The sequence below is a fragment of the Megalops cyprinoides genome, chromosome 25 (assembly GCF_013368585.1).
Source record: "Megalops cyprinoides isolate fMegCyp1 chromosome 25, fMegCyp1.pri, whole genome shotgun sequence".
Lineage (NCBI taxonomy): Eukaryota > Metazoa > Chordata > Actinopteri > Elopiformes > Megalopidae > Megalops > Megalops cyprinoides.
This window is the reverse complement of record NC_050607.1, coordinates 10293173-10314689: the sequence shown is the minus strand read 5'-3', so window position 1 is coordinate 10314689 and position 21517 is coordinate 10293173. Positions and strand designations below refer to the sequence as shown.

Genomic DNA, 21517 nt, shown 5'->3' with positions numbered 1-21517 from the left:
TTGACCCCTATTTTAATGTAAATATTTTACATTCATTCTCCTAGCAAGTTAATAGGCCTAACGTTAGGCATAAGAACCAACAGTGGAATGTCATATAAGATGCCTTCTACTTATGATTTTGTGCTAAATTCTGCAAGAACGTCTTTGGATATTTATAGTTTGGAATGTGGCTTACATACTTGAAAAGCAAATTCATAATTTTCTTCACAGTCGGCAATGTTTTATAAGACAATGGCGCTCATTGTCAGTGCATGTGAGAGAAATTATAATTGAAATAGATCGTTTCTTTCGTGTTGTACCCTGGGCTAATGTCCTGTTTCTTCCGGGTGATTTTTTTTTATATCCAGTCCACTGCTATGAAAAACAGTGGCAAAATAATTCGTTTAGCACGTCGAGTAGGGAAAACGAATGAGAATCGCCGAACCAGCAGGACTCTCCACTCTCCTTGCTAGGTGAGTGGTATTACTGCAATGAGCTCCTTCCTATGCAAGTACCCGCCCAGTTTCATGTGAGGGCCTGACGCTCTCTTGCAGTGAACAGACCGAACGCGAAGGTTTTTGAAAAAATTAAATAGATCATTGTAACGCTATCGTCTTTTGTTTATTGATTTATTTAATGTATACGTTACAACACCGTGTAGCACTTTTAAACTGAAGTCAAAGATGCCGGAATCGTGTCGAAAAGGAGGACTGTAAGGGCAGACTTGTTTTCGGTACTTTGGACGCGGAACTGCGAACACAAAAGGTAAAGAAAGGGAACTTCTTTTAAATATGAGACTACTCATAAAATAAATCGTGCGCATATTTTAAATGGTTTCAGGAGATTTGTTGTGCGTTACAATGGTGTTACGTTTTTTATATATATGAGAATGATAACTGCATAACGCCCATTGGTTTCACATTCTTCTACGGCCCAGCATTGCAGAGAAATGCTCGAACTTTGCCTTTGCGACCTCCAGAAATACTGCTGGTTTACAGACTTTTGGCTTGCAGTTATTTGATGTTCGCGGTTCGATGCGGTAAACGTAATTTCATTACACAATGTGTTACAAATACACCGCACTGAAGTAGTAGTACTTCGGTTGAAACGACCACTTCCCTAGCTAGCTATATAGATCCATGTGGACCTTTTCCTGCTTGACTTCATTGACACGGATCAGAGGCTCATTTAGCCAGCGTTGGTTAAAACAGGGGACATGTACTTGATACATTCGCGATCGTTCTTTTTTAAATACAGCGATCTATGGCATTTAAAAATCTGTGCCGCCATTATGACATCATGTATGTATTCCGGTGTGATCATGTACACAAGCCGACAAGGTTCAAATACCGACGCGTAAAATTAAAGTCATCAGCAAATCGAATCAATGCAGTGGTATCCGTGCAATTTCTGACAGTTGCATTTGTTTCATATTGTAGCTTGTCTTAGAATATTGACTGTGAAGCTAGCCACATAACATCACATCTGATCAGATGTAGCACTCTTACGCTGGCACTGGTGCTGAGTGCATAGCATAGAAAGAATGCAACTTATGGAGCCCTAGTACAGGATGGCCAGCTTGACTTAAAATTTAAGTCAGAATTTACCGGAGTCATTGTAAAGAGGCTACAGTAAATTCTCTTACATTGATTTATTAGACTGGGAAATGTGACATGTTTTACCATCCGTCCACATGTACATATTTATAGAATTCAGTATTTTATACATGACAGATGCGAGCGATGGCTGAATGGCCATTTTGCCAAACATTTAAAGTGGTTTCATGCAGAATGGAATGCCCCTGAATGGCTCCTGATTTAGAAAGTGCACCTGTGTTGGCCCAGGTTATAAGTAGTATTTCACAGCACACTAATCACAGCATTAATCCAGTTCCTCATCGCTGTTTTTTTGGTCCCTTCACACCAAATTCAGAGGTCAGTTGTGAAGAACCAAGAGCCCCTCCTCCTGCCTGTGAGATATAATGTGAAGTCATTGAAACAGGAGTGGGGATGACAATGATACCTTGCCAACAGGAAAATCCCCTTGAGTGATGGCAAGCAGTGAAGTATGTTCAAAGTGCACTGGTTTTTGAGCACAACGCCTCCCAGTGCAACACCCCAAAGGTGTTGCATATGTGAATTGTTCTTAATAGGAACACACTGGAGTGTTTTTTCCTGTCTCTCAGGTTTTTGAGGAAAGAAAATTTCACCTCTATCTCAAAATGGCAAACGAGGGTAAACTTAAAGGAGTAAATATCCTTTAGCTGCATTTGGAAACAGGGTAATCATAAAAGAAACTAAACCATTAGAGATTTGTTGAAACCGCAGTGTTACCAGTTAGTAATAGCTGAGATGGAAGAAAACAGCAATGACCTCCAGAGTAGAACAGGGCATGTGTGCCGATTGCTATTTTCATGTGCCTTGCATAGATCTGGAATGAAGGAGGGGTTAGACGTGAGTGTAGAATCCTGTTGGCTTCTGGTAATGGCAGACATGTGCGTGCTGAACAGAGAGAAATGTGACTGTTTTGCAAGTCTTAGTGAGGGAGAGCATTCGTTCCAAGTTTATATTCCGCACCGATTTGGTATGTAGAGCATCTGTGGCAGCGGCGTTACGGACACAACCACTCACATTAGGGTGGGGAGGAGGATGTCTTAAATAATAATAAATAATAAATAATAAACTATTTGAGAATTTCTAAAATTTGAGGACAGTTAAGCAGCCAACTGCCTGACACCGAAAGTAAGCTGTAGGAAAGAAGCAAAAGTTTCAGCAGTCAGCAGTATTTAATGGGGTACAAATTATGATGGGCTTGGACAGGGGATGTTTTTTATTCAAAATCTTACCAGCAGCATTCTGATTGGAGAGTTCATCTTTTGAAATCATTAGATGATAATCATGTAGTGAACCAAGACATTTACAATGTTTCCTTTGGTACCTTAGATGTTCCACTTTATATATGTTATAATATTTGCATTTTAATGTTTTTGGTATTATTTCGTAGAACTCTTTGTATGTTTGGATATACTACATGAGTTACAAGTTTATGGTTTACGTGTACATATTGTCACATTTGATGGGCTAGACATATGTTGAATAATGCTTGAAATTGTAATGCCATTTATACATACTGTTTCACAAAATGTTCAGTGATCATTTGCCATTTATAGGCTTTCAGCATTTTTAGCATTAGGAAAGGCTCCTGTATTCTTCCAGGTGTCTCTTCTCTGATGATCCTTTAACTTCCTTTTCTCTGATCAATTATTGGTGTGCTGTGTGTTATTTAGGTTTGACTTGCCAGAAAAGGATCCAAAATATATGTAGATGAATTTGAAGTACTGTAGTTGAATTGTGTAGTTTAGCTCAGACTGCCCTATCAAAAGAAAGAGCTGGAAAGATTGTGTTAGCCCAGCAGCACCTCTCGCACTTCCCTTGGCACCCTGCCGTCCTCTGTGCCCCACCTAGCAACCCTAGGTTTCCCATGAGGAAGAACTTCATGCAAAAATAATATTGTGACATTGCGACAAAACAGTAGTGTCTTTAGCTGCCTGAATGTTTTCTCACTGAGAGGTGTGACAAATCCTCCAGTCAGTGTTGGTCTTCTGTAGGGCACTATGGGAATTGTAGTGTTCAGAGTAGTAGGCAGGTGTGCCGGGGTTGTGCCACACTGCACAAAAAAGTGGAGAGAATATAATTAATTAAAAAGCAGTTTTATGGTGAATCTGATATTTGATTATATGTCTGCCAAGGCCAATGAAAGGAAACCAGACTAACTGGATTAAATTTATTAATTGTTGCACCAGAAACTGAGGTCTAGGGGATATTTTTTTGCTTCTGAATGCATTTCCTAAACCTGATGTTGTAGTCTTATGGCCAAGCTGTGTGTTGTAATGATTACAGCTGTGCAGTTTAATATATTGTTTTTTAACATACATTTACATGTCATCTTTCTGGCTGACTTATTTTCACAGGTGAACAATGACAGAGTACAAACTCGTAGTGGTGGGGGCTGGTGGCGTGGGGAAGAGCGCTCTGACAATCCAGCTTATCCAGAACCATTTTGTGGATGAGTACGACCCCACCATTGAGGTAACGCCTGCTAATGTAGCTGTACTGTAATGTAGCCCCATCTTATCCCGGCTAAAGGCTCTTTGATAACTTGCTTTGATAACTCCGAAGTACATTTTAATCAGCTTTTTTTTTGGAATTGTCAGAAGCTGAATAAAATGCATCATTGGGATTAGTGGTGTAACGGACCATAGTTGATCCGTGATCCGGACGGTCCCCCCCCCCCCCACAGTTCAGCACACATGTGAATGCGGATTAATTACAGTTTAACTGCCGCTGTTACTTTTTATAGTAATAATTCCCTAAATCTCGATGCAGAGTCGTGGTGAAAAGATACAAGTGCCATTTTAAAAACCAGCAGCCTTACTTGGCAGAAGAGTTGCGAAGACAAAGGCTGCTTCCGAAATCGCTCACTTGTTCACTCACTCACTATTCACAGTCATATACAATAAATTAATAATTTTCTGAATATAGTTTTATGTTTGCAAGTTTATTTGAACATTTGTATGAACATCTTTGTGTCTAACTGTGCCAGCTAGCTAAGTGACTAGCTAGTTGCAACTGACATGCATATTGCACTTTAACAATTGAGTACTGAATATTTTATTTTAAGATTTTATTTAAACATTGGATATCTTGAATGTTGTTTTCATTCAAGACCATGGCAAAAGTTCCTTGCTTTAAGTGTCCTTTAAGTTCTTTAAGTAATAAATGGAAAGCAAAGTTATATTTGTCTCCCTTTTTTTTACTGATCTGAAAAATGATCCGTGACTCAAAAACCGTGATATGATCTGAACCGTTGCACCCCTAATTGGGATACACTTTCTGCCAGCATCTGAAAACATTAAAGTTGCTAAAAATTATGGATATAGAAGGATTTATAGATGTAGGTGTCTATAGATGTAAGTATACAGAGGGATCAAGGCTGGAAGATAATATTTTGATAAAAAGGTCACTTATTTTCCATTTGGAAAGCCTGACGTTTTGGTAGACCGATTAGAAATCGATCACTTTATGAGTGTTCACTGCATGTCTGAACTATGAAATCCGGTGTGAGAAAGTTGCTGTAAAGATACTGACAGCTCTCTAGTTCATGTAGAACTGCTGAAACCTAAAACACACAGCACAAGCTGTAAGCAGGTGTTCCTTTTGCACTGTATGAATCAGATACTAGCGTTGGGCTGACAGCCAACAGTGGTCCAAGATTAAACAGTGCTGTGAAGAAAGGCCTATAATGTGCTCTAACAGAAGGCCATGGGGTCGGTTGTGATCTTTGTGTTGCCTTTAATGGTCCCTCCCCTCAAGCTGCCATGCCCCAATGTACCCTGTAGGACTCATATAGGAAGCAGGTGGTCATCGATGGAGAGACATGTCTGCTGGACATCCTAGACACCGCAGGTCAGGAGGAGTACAGCGCCATGAGGGACCAGTACATGAGGACGGGGGAGGGCTTCCTCTGTGTCTTTGCCATCAATAATACCAAGTCCTTTGAGGACATACACCACTATAGGTAAGTGGAATCTAAGGGTTTGTGAAGACCAGGGACCAGTCATAGACAAACTCCTTAAACACACTACCTCATGCAATCAAAAGCATTGAATGGTGCCATCATCTTTGCAAATACAATAATGGAATAATTGGCACTGTAAGGATTTAATTTGCTTATAGTGATATGACATTGTTTTTGTTGCTTTTGGTGTGTGCATTTTAGCGCTCAGTATTACATGTGTTGAAATGTATTCTGTAATATGCTGTAAGATGCTGTAGTAGGTAATTGCATGGATCAGGAATTTAGCACCCAGGGCCTGCAGTAACACAAATGTTTAGGTTACTGAAATCAAAAACATAAAACCGTCTATGTGAACAACCAGTGGAGAGAATAAGCTTCACTCCAGTGTGGGAAGCAAGCTTGGCCGCAAAAGAATTTGCGCTATTGTTTGTGGAAAATGTTTGCAAAGCGAAAACTCTGACGTGACACAATTCCATCATTCACTGGCACACAATGGGTTTCTTTTTCTGTCCTTTGCGAAATACATGTGCAGTTTCTATATCAGTACTGTTTAGAGCATTTCATTTTTACCTAAAGTGGAGAGACTTTCTTTCTTTGAGGAGATGTGAATCATTCACATTGAAAAGGGTGTGTGCTGTGTCTGGTCTGTGTCTCAGTAATTACCAAGAAAAGCGCTATGATCTCTAGCAAATGGGTTCCTGATCAGTAATTTAGGGGAATTTAGGGGAAATCGAATGTGTTCTTGGTTACGCTTAAACATATAAACATGGTGTTTTCAGGCCGGTGCAAGGTATGCAGAGAACCTCAGATACAACTAAGAAGTAATTATCTATGGAGATGGGAAAGTACATAAAAAATGAAAATGACTGGTTAGATATAAGTACAATATCTTGAATCTTTTAATCTTGAAATTTGTGACTTTTTAACTGAAAGTCAAATATGGTACAAAATCACCAGCTTTGTGCTCCACCAAATGAGACTGATTTCTGCATTAAGTAGGACTCCAATTGAAGTATTTGATGGATATCAATTATACAAACAGAAATAAATATTAATCTGTTCTCTCAAGTCAGTTTTTTTATTAAACTAGTGCAGTTTAGTGTGTTGCTTTAGTCATGATTCAGTTGTTGCAGTGCTTATATTCCATATTTGCTGTTACTCTGACTCTGTATTTCTGTTAGACCAAAGGTGTTTATTAAAGCTTCAACTGACATCTTTACTATTACTTTGCGACATCCTTCTCGGCTTTCCCTTCGGTTGATTATTGAGCCATAACTCCTTTGATTTGGTGCACACGGCTGCCATCTTGTGGTGGAATGACCACTAAGTTTGACGTCAGGCCAGAAGCGGGTGAATGTTTTGTGATTGCTGGGACTGCACCTTCAAAGAGTTTGGAGCCATTTCCCACAGCATCTCAGCTCTTTCCTTGTTCCCACCTCACAGGGAGCAAATCAAGCGGGTGAAGGACTCTGAAGATGTCCCCATGGTGCTGGTAGGGAACAAATGTGACCTCCCCTCGCGGACAGTGGACACCAAGCAAGCTCAGGACCTAGCAAGGAGTTACGGCATTCCCTTCATCGAGACGTCGGCAAAAACGAGACAGGTAAAAGCGGTGAATTCAAGGGAGCTGTTTACTCCTGCGCACTTGCTGACCCAGATCTGATGTGGCTTGTTCCGGATTGCAGTGGGTCTAAACCTCACCAGTCCACATGCTCCTGTTGTGTTCAGAGAGTGCTTCAGAAGAACTGAACAAACCACATGGTACAAACCAGAGGGAGATGCACACAGATGTTTGGAATCTGTCAACAGCAGCCAATCTGCAATGCAGTATAAGAAGAGTGGCCCTTTTGTGCTTAGATGGTGAATTATGTTGTCCTTTTCTTAGTCTTTAAGGGGCTGTGTCAAACGATTACAAAGCAAAACCCAAAAGTTTGAGCCGCTCTGAAAACCCCACTTTTGTGGAGAACCTGCTGTTGAAGTGGCCTCGGGAATCAGCTTTATAGTGATGGTCCTGAGATCACACTTGGGAAAACGCTCCCCTCCTCTCCCCTATGATTCCAGTCGAAACCACCCACACACACCCAACTCCAATGATCTTGCATGTTGTCTGTGATTGCTCTGAGAGAGGCTGATGTGATCAAATCCACAAAGTGATTGCTGATTTTCTACAGCACTACTTCTTGGGATCTTTGGATGGCTGTATTATACATGCTGTGTCTCATATCAGAATGTGGGTGAACAGAGTGTGATGTTTTTAGAACATGGGGAAGGAGATGGTAAAGTTTGAAAAAAGATTCGTTGGTTAGCAGACTGCCCTTGAGTTATTAGTGATGGATCCTGGGGAAAAAAGCTTGTCCATGTGTTCTGTATGTTGGCATGAATATATTTATACTGTCATCCTTATTCCCTCATTTTGCATGAGGGAATTCACGTGGGAAAGACAGCAGTGGTGGGAAAGGTACTCTTCTTGCATGATGTTTTCTCATGAATTAGTGTCAATCGTGCTTTTCGCCATGTTCATAAGTATCTGACGGTTTATTTACTTAATGTGCGGCATAACCAGGAATATTTAAGCAATAACGAGGAATAGACGTTTTTAAAAGAGAACTTTTTGACTTACATATCTTGGGTCTGGCAGGCAAAATTCCAAATTGATTTCAAGAACAACTTGGTAAGCGTTCTCATTAAGGGGCAGTGTTTTCTTTGAGAACACAACATGCTTGGGATGGGGATGGGATGTAGGTCAGATGATCTTGCGATGAATGACCTGAACTGAAAACTAATCAGTGAATCTCCTTTCATTGAATTGATTAAGTGGTTTCTTTTTCCATGCCAAGGTATTCAGATATAGCCCTGGTCTGTCTGCTGCTGTCATATTTGATGTAGCATGGAAATTGTCATTGTAAATTTGACAGGGCATTTCTCTGCCAGTTGTTGGTGCCCGTGATCTTTTTGTGCTTTCTCTCTCTCTCTCTGCAATGCTGAAATCACAACTCCTGACGGTGCTGGGGACGGCGGCTGTAGTGATTTGTGTTTAACCTCTGAGCCCTCCCATTTCAATAATCATTGGTAGTGCTTCACATCATGCTAGCAATCCACACGAATCACACAGAATGCTTTCATCTCCACTCAATAGCCAATCAGACGTGAGCCACTAATTCAGAGTGATTTAGGTTTGTTGTTCTGCAAGGGGAAACCATAAAAACCTTGTTTGTCTTTTACTTAAAACCACAAAGAGCTCAAAATGCCTTTTCTCCCATTTCATGTCATTGTTTTAGGTCACCAGTGAAGGGTTTGCAAAGAGTCTGATATCCTCAATAAAGAATATTATGATAAGGATAAATATACACTTGTGTGTATCGGCCCTGGTATAAAAATCATAAAATAATACTTTCAGGCCACATGGGTGCCTTTTAAATTGCTGATTGTCTGTGTGATGCCCACTGCCCCATAGGAAGTACAGAGCCCCACCTGTAACATTGCAGGAGTTGTGTTTTGCACTGCAGAGAGTGGAGGATGCCTTTTACACGCTGGTACGGGAGATCAGACAGTACCGGCTGAATAAGCTAAACAAAGAAGAAAAGATACCAGGCTGTGTGACGCTTAGGAAATGTGTTGTAATGTGACGGGTAAGTGTGTCACAATCCCGCAACGAATCATTTAGGGGGTGGGAGTGGGAGGGTGGTTCAGGGGCACTGGCAAATTGGACTGGGATGTTGCAAATGTATCAAGTGGGGATCAAGTTGTGCCTAAGATCTGCTGGGAGAGTACTTCAAGAAAAGTAATCCAGTCATGCTCCTGTATGAGTAGGGTAACTACTAACTTCGACATGTCCACCTAGACACAGCTGGCATGGAATGACAGTATACTCATTCCACTCACACTGCTCTGATTATGTAATAGTACAAGTTTGTTGTGTTGGTTCCAGCTGTTCAGACATTACTCCCATTTTCCCAAACAAGTACATTGTAGAAATAAATGGATGAAATGGTACAGAATCGTTTTGTTCGTTCTCTTGGGAATTACTCCAGCATGAGTCAAGAATTCATGTTATTAGTAGGTGTTGTACGTGTGTCCCTATAGATTGTATATACCATCCACAAAGTTTTCCTTTTGTCCTCTTCTGTTTTATTTCATCAGATATCTAACATTTAAAAAGAGATTCTGCTCCCAAAATGGTGCATAATTCCTTTTAAATGTGCAGGTTTGTGAGTTACTGGATGTATGTAGGACCAACCAGTCATTTGCAGCACCACATGCTAAGTGAACCTTTTACAGAGTGTCATCTTCTGAAGAGAAGCTTCTGAAGAGTAAATGAAGAAGTACAATGTAAAAAAAAAAACTAGGGATCAAGGACTGTGGCAACGTGTTGCTTTTTGTCTACAGGTGACGGCACATTGACTCCAAACTTCTTCTCCTTGTCAGTACTCACTCTGAGACGAATTGGTGGAAGGCACTGCTCTTTCTGGTTGAAGGCATCACCACAGAAGTTCCGTTATGTTTGTGACATACTAAACAGATGGAGGGCATGTAACGGTTTATGCCAACAAATGCAGTTAGCTATCTAGCAAATTACTGCCAGGTTTAACACATGCCCACAATGGTAACTATAGCAGATACAAAATCTGTTAACTGTACCTAGTTACACAGTTTGAACAGGTTTCTGTGTCCCAGAAAATGTTTCCGTCAGACTGCATTAGAGCACACAGTAATGGGTCACTGATAGCAAAGGAGTGGGACTTCTCACTGCAAGATACTGTGCATGAGAGAGATACTGAAGTTTGTGCCATTCCAGTTATCATAGCTTCAGTCCTAGAGCATAACTTCCACCCTTGCATTGAGCCCATGAGGTGTTGGTTGCCAACCACTCCACATTTATACTAACAAGCTGGTGAGATGTACAGTTTAAATATTGAGTGTGTAGCTGTCCAACTAGTTGAATTCCTTTGGTGTAGTTTGAGTGATTTAAAGCAATACAGATAATGTAGTGTTTATCCAACAACAGTTGTATAGCTGTATACAGTGGCCAGGCTAAAAAGGCCTTTTCCTCTCAAAGCCAGATGTAGGTGAGCTGTGGTTGAAAGGAGGTCAGTCGGGGTAGCTAATGCTACCTAATGCTGGGTGTGGTAGGGGTGTGGTTACTCTGTATTTGGCAGGAGTAGGTGTGTTTATGGAATGGGTAAAAACCTGACACAATGGCAAGTAGACTGTGTGATTTCCACATAGATCTGAAGTGTCAGAGTGAACCCTGTATGTGTCAAGCCAAGCAACATTATTTTCTGTGTGAGAAAAAGAGAGGGACCTTGCATTTTTTTATTATTAATTAAGCTGGGGTCTTTTTATGGAGTTGGCTAGCAAGCTACAAGTGAATGGAAATGACAAAGAACCTGAAAAGAGAGAGAGATGCAGGAGAGGTGGCTGTGTACTTGTGGATACGGTTACCTCCATTTGGTAGGGACTGGCAAGCTACCTAGCCAACATTATGTATAGTCATGACTTTAACTTTTCATCATGAGAAGTGTTGGTAATTAAAGATCTCTCTAATCTCTAATCTCCCTCTAAAGATAATCTGTAATTGTGTCCCATTTTAAGAGAATCCTTTTTGTCTTTTTCCCCCACAGGGAGTTGATGACGCCTTCTATACATTAGTGCGGGAAATCCGGAAACACAAAGAGAAGATGAGTAAGGAAGGCAAGAAGAAGAAGAAGTCAAAGACAAAGTGTGTCATAATGTGAATAGCTGTTCCTCTCTGATGAAAAAAGAAAAAAAAAAAACAGAAAAACCACAAAAACATTCTTACAATGTGCCTAACTGAAAGTATTATATTTTGTAAATTACACTAAATTATTAGTTTCTGTTTTAGCGTCACAAATGGCGTCTGAAACAAGTCTCCTTTTGTTCTCCATATTTTGCTTTTTTTTTTTTTTTTTTTAACAAGTCCACATAAGCTTTATTTCTTTTCTTTCTTTCGAATGTCAGTAGCCTGACAGTGGTGGTCCTTCATCTTGTTTTGGTTGTCTAGTAGTTGCAATTTATATGTAGTAAGGCTATCAGTGGGGGGGGGAGAACTTTAGTTATAGAGGTTTCTGGACTGACCTATTTACCTCCGAAATTTATATGTACCAAGAATGAAAGGCCAATGCTACACCCATTCAGATTGTTTAGAGAGGTAAGATTGGATCTCCAAACAAAATGGGAAACATTTGCTGCATAAAGGAGTATTAACAATGTCAGTCAGCAAAACGTATTTAAAATGCAACTCCTCAGCTCTGCTAATTTCTGTGTTTCTCTGCCGATGTCATCAATTGGTGTGTATCGCCGCTTGGAGCACAAGAACACTAGAAAAACCGATTTGGTGTGCGTTCTCTTCCTGGAACAAAGTGGTAAACTGTCTCACAAGAGCTATAATATATTTTTGATATATATTTTATAGCATTTTGCATGTACATGTCCATGGAGTCAACATAGCTAACTAGCTTGAATTTCTGTGACTGTGTGGTGTGCACCTTGATCTACAGCAATAAGGTTTGTCAGGCTAACTAGTGAGTTCTTTAAGTTAACTTTGGTTGAGTTATGCAGACCCTCAAACTGTATGGACATGAATGACTAACTAGTTAGCTAGGTAGGTAGCTAGTCAGGCATATAGACATGACTTAGTATCTAGCTGTATGACTTGGAATGGGTCAAAAAAATGTATGGGTGTCACTTGAAAGCTTTTAATGTTGCTGGTGAGTATGTGTAGCTGCAGGTTAGCTGGCTAGATACGCGAGCATTGGTCAGTATAGCTAGCTAACTTCCAAGGAAGCATACCAAAAAAAGTAGCAGTTATCACTTGTTTTACCTGGACTCAACATCTCCTATTCCATCTCCTCTTTGTATTTCTGTTGTGAATTATCCTTTTGGTTTCCTTTTTTGGTGAGGTGAGCCAGTAGGCACAACTTCTCACAGATTAACTAGCTAGCAAGCTAGCTAACTTGCTACCAGCTGCACTTCACAATTCTGTTCAAAAATAGCACCACCCCCGCCCTTAGCCCAACTGTCCTCTCTTAATTAAAGGGTGTTGGTGAGGCTAAGATGATGCTTTACCCCTCACTTGTGGCACTGCTGAAACCTGAAAAAAATGGTGGGCCCGTCACCCTACTTCCTGTGAGCTCCAGGTTAATTTAAGGGGCTAATTTGACCTATGCATGCAATGTGTTTGAATGTGCTGTAAAGTACAAGTATACCAAAGTCTAAATGGACGCCCCGTAATAATGGAACAACAAATAATGCCAGAAAAAAAACAAGGTATATTTGGCTCCTCTAATATTAGCTAATATTTTGAAGGGGTTGTATTGGAGGAGTTCTGCCTTAAAGCCTTTTGCTACTGTGGCTACTCTATTATAAACATCAGGTTCTCAAGGAAACCAGAGCAACATACTCTAAACATCCAATGAAATACTACAGGGAAGGGATAAATTACCAAATCTTGAGGAAGGACTACAAATGTAGGTGGAAGTTCAGCTATGCACACCACTGAGTATAGGAACTATGGCTGTTTTATTCTCTTGGGTGTTGTGGGTAATATTAAGATCTTTATTAGGTGTGTGGAGCTTAAATGTCAGTGGATTTAAAAAATAATTCAATTACTAATTTATTTGCTTGTAAGCCTCTGAAGACTTTGGTGGTATGAAATGCAATTATGCAATTCAATCCATGGGTAAACAGAAGAAAAGACCTTTGTGTCCTTCAGATGTTTTTTTCTAATTTCTCAGATGGGCATAGTAGAGGGAGCTGTTTTTAGGAAGTGTTTTGTGAAATGATTTGCTAAATATTTGGTGCCATAAAGTTTCAAGAATTGGAACTACTTATAGAAATGAGCTAAACACACATTTTCATGGACTCTAGGACTCTAGGACTCTCGTCCATGAATGGACATGACTAGGGGTGTGTTTTCCACTTGTGGGCACACAGAGATACAGTGACAGACAGTGTGAGGCTTCTTAAGACTCTTCCTTGCAGCCTTATGGGCATACATTTTAAATTATTCTTTGTTGTTTGTTTCTCCTGAAGTTTAGATGAAATGTTGTGGCTTGGACAGCTCCAGAATCTTCCAACAGCTTTCTTCTCTGTAGCCTCTTTGAGGTGTACAGTGTGAGCAAACCCAAAGAATCTTTAAAATGGCCACTACTGGAAAAACAGCGGAAATTCTTACTCCATCTAAATTCTTATTTTTTCCATTTTAGAAGTTAGAGAATGTAATTTAAATTTTTAACGTTTTTGTAGGAGTACCATTTAGCAGTAATTTAAATTCAGGTTGGGATGAATTTGGTATATTACAGGCATAATTGTATGATAATGACCTGGAATCTAGCCATCTAAGTCAGTATTTACTGTTAGCTTCTTAGCTAACAGTAAAGCCATTTCTGAAATCTTGAATTGGACAGAACGGAGATCAATGCTGATCTTGGAAATTCATCCAATGAAATTGGGTATGCAAATAATAATCAGTTGTGAATGATTTATTGCCAGTAAATGTTCTCTCTTCACCACCATGGTTGTCTGTAAGGGTGTCCTATTCACAGGAGAAACAGCACTGCTTAAAAGTGGACATGGATGGGTGATTTAAACCATAAAACCATTGCAGTGTTTCACAGTGCCCTTTTATAATGATTTATGAAAGAAGATTGTGAAACATCACCATGGTTTTACTGTTAAAAATACCTGCACAGTGATCTACTGTCAACTTATGTTTTCTGTCGTTTTGGCTATTTCCTTAAAACAGGCAAACATCAACCAAATCGTCCTTATTGCTTGATTATGTTAGTCCTTTTAGAGGTATATAAATCAGTAAGGGGATGATTTGGTTGATGTTTTCCCCTCAAGGCAAGTGCCAAAGCAACCGGGAAAACCTACTTTATATGCCTCTGTTCATCATGTAATGGTATGTGTGTTGAGCATTGCTGTAAACTGTATACCCTGCACTGTAATAGGGACAGAAACACTGTAACCAAACTATACCCATTGACAACAGACTGCTTCGCTGGGAACAGGCTTAAGTGATCAACATGGAAAGTTGCCTTTTTGCGCAGATAAACATCTTTGTGATGGTTATAATAATATCCAGGGCTGGTAGCAGTTTAGCTGCTTACAGTGGGGAAATTATGAAAATGTAAAGTGAGAAGACCCATGGAACACTTATACAGTAGCAATATATATATATATATCAGAGAATCATAAATGTCCTGCATTTAGCATGAGGAGAACATCTGCAACCTTAGGCAAGGGTTAACTGGGGTTAAAGTATAGAATAGATTTATGTTTTATAATTGTGTGAATGCAGTGTATCAAAAGTAACACCTAAATGTTTCCCTTTATTTCTATTGAATATTTTAGTGCCAATGGAGGCAGTTAGTTTAAATGTGTACCGTTTATGTGGAATGTATTTTAACAGCCGTTGTATAGTTATTACTGAAATGTGCATATTCTGTAAATTTGTGCTTTTTGTTCATTGGTATGAATGCCATTTTAATACAGCTTGAATCATTTTTGAATCGATTGAATCATTCATTTGGAGTGAGTCTGGAATGGAGGTGGATCCGGATCAAACAGAATGAACAACCGCCGTTTAACAAGTCCTTCAGTGTTTTAAAGGAGGATGCTGTATGTGGCGAGTCAAATTAGTCACTATTTTTTGTCATGAATTTCACAGCTCCTACTTGATGTATAATAAAGAAATGACTTTAAAGTCAGTTATGGGTGAATTCTTTTTTGCTTTACTGTGGGAACTGTTCTGTCATTACCCTGTTATCCATTACATCACATTACATACATTTAGCAGATATCCTTATCCAGAGCGACTTCCAGCACAATAGAATATCAGTGTATTATCCACGATTGGAATATTAACTTGGAGGAAATGGTGCTAAAGACCTGCTGTATTTTCCCATAGTATCTTTCAGGTCTCAATGGGGCAACGAGTCTGAGAAGCTGTTCCATACTGTCTCTCTTGCAAAAAAAAGAAAAATAAAATGGTGCTGGAGGTAGCTATATCCTCAGTTTGAGGGTGTCCCACACAAAGATAAGGAGCTTCCCTTACCCCTGACCCCTGACTGCCCTCTTCAGGTTTATGCAAGTTTTCCCACATATTGTTTTGCCCAGATATCAGAACTTTTTTTTGATATGGCTGCTTTCAATGAGGAGACATTAGTGAACCTTAACACAGCATTTATGTGATGTTCTCCCCAATGCAGGCCCTGCACTGCACTGTCCCAGCCCTTTTACCTTCTGGTAGAGCTGGGAGTTTGACCCTCATTGTCAGTGTCTGACTTCACTGCGCAGAACTCTTTCACAGTACCAGCAGTACCAGAAGTCCAGCTCTGAGATGCGACCAGTCCCCATTTCGTACTGCCATTTCATGGAGGCTTTATGGAGGCTTTAGGTTTTACAATAATGACTTGTTGATGCCGTGGGAAAAGGACAAATACATGTTTTAATTGAGAATGGCTTTTTATAGTTATGCAGATAAGAATGGATAGTTAATTTGGTTCCTGTTTGGTCAAGGAGTGAAGATGTGTTTAAATGTAAATGTCAGTGTTAGAGCCTGACATTCTTTCAAAATAACAAATCTGATCATGACCGAAGTATTGTTTTTTCAAAACAATGATTCCTAAATAATGTTAAACCAAATTCCTTCCAGATTCCTTCCTGTTCACTCACAGTTTGCTAATGACTAATGAAAGGTAATCCATAGGCAGCAAAGTATTTGCCAGCATTTATGTTTTAACAGCGTGACTGTGCTTTGTTTGTTCTTTGCTGTATTTTTATCTGTGGCATTAAGATAATCTCCTCTGTCCCTGGGCACCTGCTGTGACAGATGTGATTAGTTTTGCACCTCGAGAAAACCCTGCTATTGGGGAATGCTCTGCCAAATTAGCCAGCAGAGGGAGGCATTGCATCTTGCAAAACAGCCTGACACACCAAACAGGTGTGGAAGATGAGAGACTAATTGAGCTGTAAAGGTGTTCTTAATTAGAGGATTATCCCAAGACTGAACACCTGCTGTAGAAGTGTAATCTCTGTTGCTGCTGTCATGACATTGTTCATGCTTTTCAAGAGGTTTCATCAGTTAATTTCAGCTGTGACAGTTGTGTCCCCCACTTGGGAGAGTGTAAAAAGTGTGTGTGTGTCTTAATGTGAGTAGTCCCAGTGGTTGGACTTTCATACAAATGCCTAGCAATAAATGAAGCATATGTACTTCACACAGCACTTACTGAATGTGCATCGTTTACACTGATTGCCCTCACCTGTGCATCGTTCCTTATGATCCCTAAGCCTTTATCAGAGGCCACCTCAGTGTCTTGTCATGCATGCAAAGGGGTGATTCTGCTCCATATGAAGAGCTGACTCCTAGAAATACTGTGGCCTGAATGTTTAAACTATTGTTTTTTTTAAAAAATGCATATCTATTGAAAGCATGATTTGTGATATGTTGGGCTCCCAATTCTTGTTTGACAAATCTGTTTAGAAATGCATTTTTTCTGGTGATACTGCCAAAATGTGGATGGGGAGATTTTCAACTCTGGTGTTGTTACAAAGGGAAAGTATAGTGCAACACATTCCTTGGACATTATTCTCTTTAGCTGTAATTTCCTCAGCATCCCCTGCCAAAATACAAGAGAATTTTTGTATTATGAAATTTCTTGGGGTTTTGACCACAGACTGTCTTGGTCACCTGCTACAGTTTTAAAGGCAAGTGTGAACAGATATCAAATATCAGTGTTACTCAGATATCAGACACAAGTGCCATTTCTTACCTGACTTTATGCCAGCTCAAAATGACAGAAAATCATCTGCCTGTAGGTCTTTGTCCTTCTTAATAACCCCTCCCTCCAAGTTGTGACCGAGTGGAAAGCAAGGAGTCCTGACAAACCCAGCACAGGTGGAACCATTTAAGGTAATTGCATATTTACCGATTGACTGATTAGTTAATTGACCCAGCTCCCTGGCTCTGCTGGCTATCAGCAACAAAACCATTGGCCGATGTTAGCTCATCACAGGGTGTTTTTTTTTTTTTCTCACCACCAGTGCTAATTGCGGGGAAAAAATCGAGAGCACAGGGCCATTATCCGTGGGTTTGTTTTGTAAAATGTAGGCAATGAGTGAGAGAGAGAGCGGCACTGTGAAATTGCTGTGGGATTTGAGACCCACTGAAGCGCTGAACTATGACAGAGAGCTTGTTTGTTTTGCATCGCTCTTAACTGCAACCCTGATGGACTCGCACAATCACCACGCCTCTGCCCCTAGGAAAGGGTTAAGAACATTCCCCTGCCTCCGGTGTCAGGTGCTTTGGGAGCACGTTAGAGCTAGAGCCTCAGCTTTTTTTTTTTTATAGGAGAGTCATGTTTTAGAAATCAAGGTGGTGTTTAAATCTAATAAATGAATCAAGTTAGGAACGAACATCAGAAAAACAAACATAATGATGCAACCAAAGGACTACATGCCCCAAAGCGCTTTTGCAGTTTTATTGAATATTCTGGGCATGGTTCTCATTTGTATGCTTTGTTTCGCTGGATAAAACGTCTGAAAAATGCTTCCATCTTACAGAAATACCATGTTACATGTATGAGGTATGTGTTCCCCGCGTGTCTATAGAAACACTTGCAAAACTAGGTCTACCATTTTTTTACAGTTTCTCATATCAAAATGAAACCAAATTACACAAAAGAATTTGGGCCGCATCACCTCTTCTGAACAAGCACTGCTCTAAAGCAAGCTTGTTTGCTATGGGTTAGAATGGTACTATGCATATGAATTGATATAGCATAACAGAAGACAGTGTTCACTGTTTGCCAATAATGGTATTTAGTCGTGACGCCTTCAAAGTCTATTAATAGTGAATGTTAGAGTGCATATCAGGACAGGGACACAATATATGTTATCAAGCTAGCTAGTTATTTAGCTGTCTGGACATAAAAATAGGCTAGTCAACTGTTGTCAACTTTATTTGCTAGCTGTATGATTTTTGTTTTAACTGATATGTCTGTCCTAGTCACGTGGCTATTTTTTGTGATCAGTAATGTTACTGTGTTAGTCATTGCCTTTTTGTCTAATCAGTACGTTATTGATGTAGATATCCTGTCTCTGTGGGACCAATAGAGTTATTGATTGAGACATTGCGGTTTTGTTGATCAATACTTCTATTTTCATGTTGTTTGAAATAAATCCATAGCGTCATTGATTAAGACATTGCATTTGTGGGATCAAAACTATTATTTATTTAGACATTGCTGCTGTGTGGGATCAATACTGTGATTGATTTAGACATTGATTTCTGGGCTGTTTTTGCCTCCCCTCCCAGAATATCCCTGGCTGAGTCTAATTTAGAATGGCCCAATGGGACCTACTGAGGTATTGCTTTCCACATCATCTGTTAATATCAGGTTTTTCTGTTTAATATCATGTTTTCTGTGTTTCTTTGGCAGGGCCCTCTTTAGCCAGCCGTTTAATATTTATGAGCAGTTTATGAGTGTGGTAAGGGCAGAATTCAAGAGCGCATAATAAACAAGGACAATTTAGAGTGCAGGTTTATACCACAAAAAGTATAATTTACAGTACAGGGTTTATACCACCAATAATATGTTTAGGGGGACAGGTTTATACTGCCCAGAGCACAATTTGGAGTGTAGTTTATATCACAGTGTGTATAATTAAGAATTAGGTTGTATGATGTGAACCTCCACTCTTAATGTACCCTTGTGTGGTATAAATCTGCTTTTAATTATACTTTCTGTAATTATACATCACCCAGGCCTCTGGATAATGCTGTGTGTGAAGTAAACCTGTATGCTTCGTTGCACTCTGTAGAGTAGTTTTATTTGTGCAGCTTGTTTCTCCACCCCCATTGGCTGTGATCCTGGGGTCCAGGTGCATAGTATACACACGTTCATCCAGGTGGAACTCTCTCATATTACATTATTATAGCGTGTTACAAAACAGTATGTTACATGAGGAACACACATTACTGTATGTTACAGGTGGAACATTCAAACATTAAATTATTACAGTATGTTACATTAGCTTTGTAGATGTTCTGATCATTTTCCCATGTTGTATGTTTATACGTCGGGATATATTCTTTGGTTATGAGTACTAATGCTTACAACCAAACCACACGGCTGCTTCTTTAGCATCTGCTCCAGAGGGATACCACTGCGGTGCTGATGCGCTGTGCTTCCCAAGAGCGCTCTCTGTCCGAAGGCAGGATCCGAATGATCCGCCCCCGTGCCCCCCACCCCCCAGGTCCACAGTCCGGCATTAAAATATACTTTTCGTTCCATGCATTTTTCAGCTTCTTTATTTTTAGCCAGAGGGTTAGGATTACTCAGCCTGTTACATCACGCACACGGATCGCTGTGGAATGACTGCATCTCTCTCTCTCTCTCTCTCACACACACACACGCACACGCACGCACTAACTGTAAACGACATGTCACTACCCGATGTGCCTGTGATTTCTGCATCTTCTGAATATAGAAGCAGGAGTATTATTGGAATGTCACAACGATGTGACACAGAGGTATCACAGTTCTTACATAAGCTCCAAGTCCTAATGGGTAAAAGTGAAAATCCTACATTCCTCAGATGTTTCGCAATGGTACAACTACAAATGGAGTTATACACCACATTAGTCTCCGTGCAATACAGTGGTATTTTAATGTTCTGATGAAGGAAACTAAAGCTCTGTGCGTATTTTAGCCTCTTGGATTTTCCACTGCACAGAGGTTTTTTTTTTTTTTTTTTTAAACCACAGCACATCCTTCAAAGCCCTGATTTCAATAGTGACATTTATAGTGCATATAGATGGACGAAGGCACCTGTGTTTTCTTTCTTTCATCAGTTCACTGTTTGTCTTCTGCCTGTATATTAATAACATTATCTTCAAGCGTTACTCATACTTCAGAGTCATCTTTCTTCCAGTCCTGAGTCTGTAAATTACGGGTGATGTTTTCCTGTACCTGTTGTTCATACTACAGATGCTAATCCTTGAAAAATCAAGTCATGCAAGCTGATCCTCTGAACGTTTTTCTTCTTTGTGCATTAATGCAAATTTGTTGTGATCCCCTCATTGGTATGAGGATAAACGCATCCGTTGGACTCCTAATTGTATGTAACTGGCTTCCTTGTCGTAGTAAAGACGTTAGCACAGCGGTGGATGTGTTTGCTGGCATGCGCGTGAATGACTGAGATGTTTCCTGACAGGGCAGCTGGTGAAGCAGAAAGGCCTGCTGTAGGGCACATGGTGAGGGTCAGCGTAACCGTTCCGATTATCAGTCGCAGGGAAATGGGAAGTAAGGGCTGCAGCTGCCGAACTGGAATAACCCCTTCACCGTCAACGCTAATGATGTGCTCCAGTTCAGTTCCATATTTTAACATCTTCAGTCAACAGGGAGCCTGCTGGTTAATTATGGATATGTACCACACAGAGAAAAAAGGTTCTCTGGCCCCTACGTTCACACACCCTGGAGTTCTAGAAAGTTCTAAGTGTGTCTCTGAGGCAGGGGAGAGGCTCTGTGGCGTGGCATTCGGATTAGCTTCGCTGGTATTCGCACAGTGAACAGAGCTGCATTCCGTGTAGTGGTATTCATGGATGTAAAATATTCCAGTCACATTGGTAAACAATCACTTCATCAAGCACCAATGTGTAGCCTACCTGTACAAAAATATATGTATTTAAATACATTTTTAGTATATATGTTAATCTCAGTTAACATTTAAAAAAATGTAAATTATTGCCGTTTTGGTATTGCAATACATTTCTCACTGCTACCAATTTCTGGTGCAAAGGCAAGGGAGATCTGCTTAAATCAGTGCTCAGATCAATATTGTTTTGATAAATGTGCTTTCCATCTGTTCCTCTAAGGCCTGAGTAATTAGCAAACTATGGTAAATTTAGTTCACTATTTATTCTCAGAACAATTCT

At 40.0% G+C, this 21517-nt stretch overlaps 1 protein-coding gene across 3 annotated transcripts; it reads left to right on the top strand.

The window, feature by feature from the left end:
• Positions 1-380: 380 nt before the first annotated feature.
• On the top strand, positions 381-11330 carry LOC118771780 (GTPase KRas). 3 transcript variants are annotated; one of them, XM_036519811.1, is made up of 6 exons: positions 381-452; positions 3950-4067; positions 5378-5556; positions 7000-7159; positions 9063-9185; positions 11178-11247. In XM_036519811.1, the coding sequence occupies exons 2-5, from the start codon at positions 3957-3959 to the stop codon at positions 9180-9182; spliced, it is 570 nt and encodes a 189-aa protein (XP_036375704.1). In that variant the 5' UTR covers positions 381-452; positions 3950-3956; the 3' UTR covers positions 9183-9185; positions 11178-11247. The 3 variants fall into 3 exon arrangements, with proteins under 3 accessions (XP_036375704.1, XP_036375703.1, XP_036375705.1); XM_036519810.1 differs by lacking the exon at positions 381-452 and adding an exon at positions 464-744; XM_036519812.1 differs by lacking the exons at positions 381-452; positions 9063-9185 and adding an exon at positions 464-744 and having other exon boundaries at positions 11178-11330.
• Positions 11331-21517: the final 10187 nt, after the last annotated feature.

Excerpts from the sequence above, each read along its gene's own strand:
- LOC118771780 (XM_036519811.1), top strand. The coding sequence starts at position 3,957 with ATGACAGAGTACAAACTCGTAGTGGTGGGGGCTGGTGGCGTGGGGAAG. Across the intron at positions 4,068-5,377 it reads AGTACGACCCCACCATTGAG|GACTCATATAGGAAGCAGGT; the intron begins GTAACGCCTGCT and ends TGTACCCTGTAG. Across the intron at positions 7,160-9,062 it reads CGTCGGCAAAAACGAGACAG|AGAGTGGAGGATGCCTTTTA; the intron begins GTAAAAGCGGTG and ends TTTGCACTGCAG.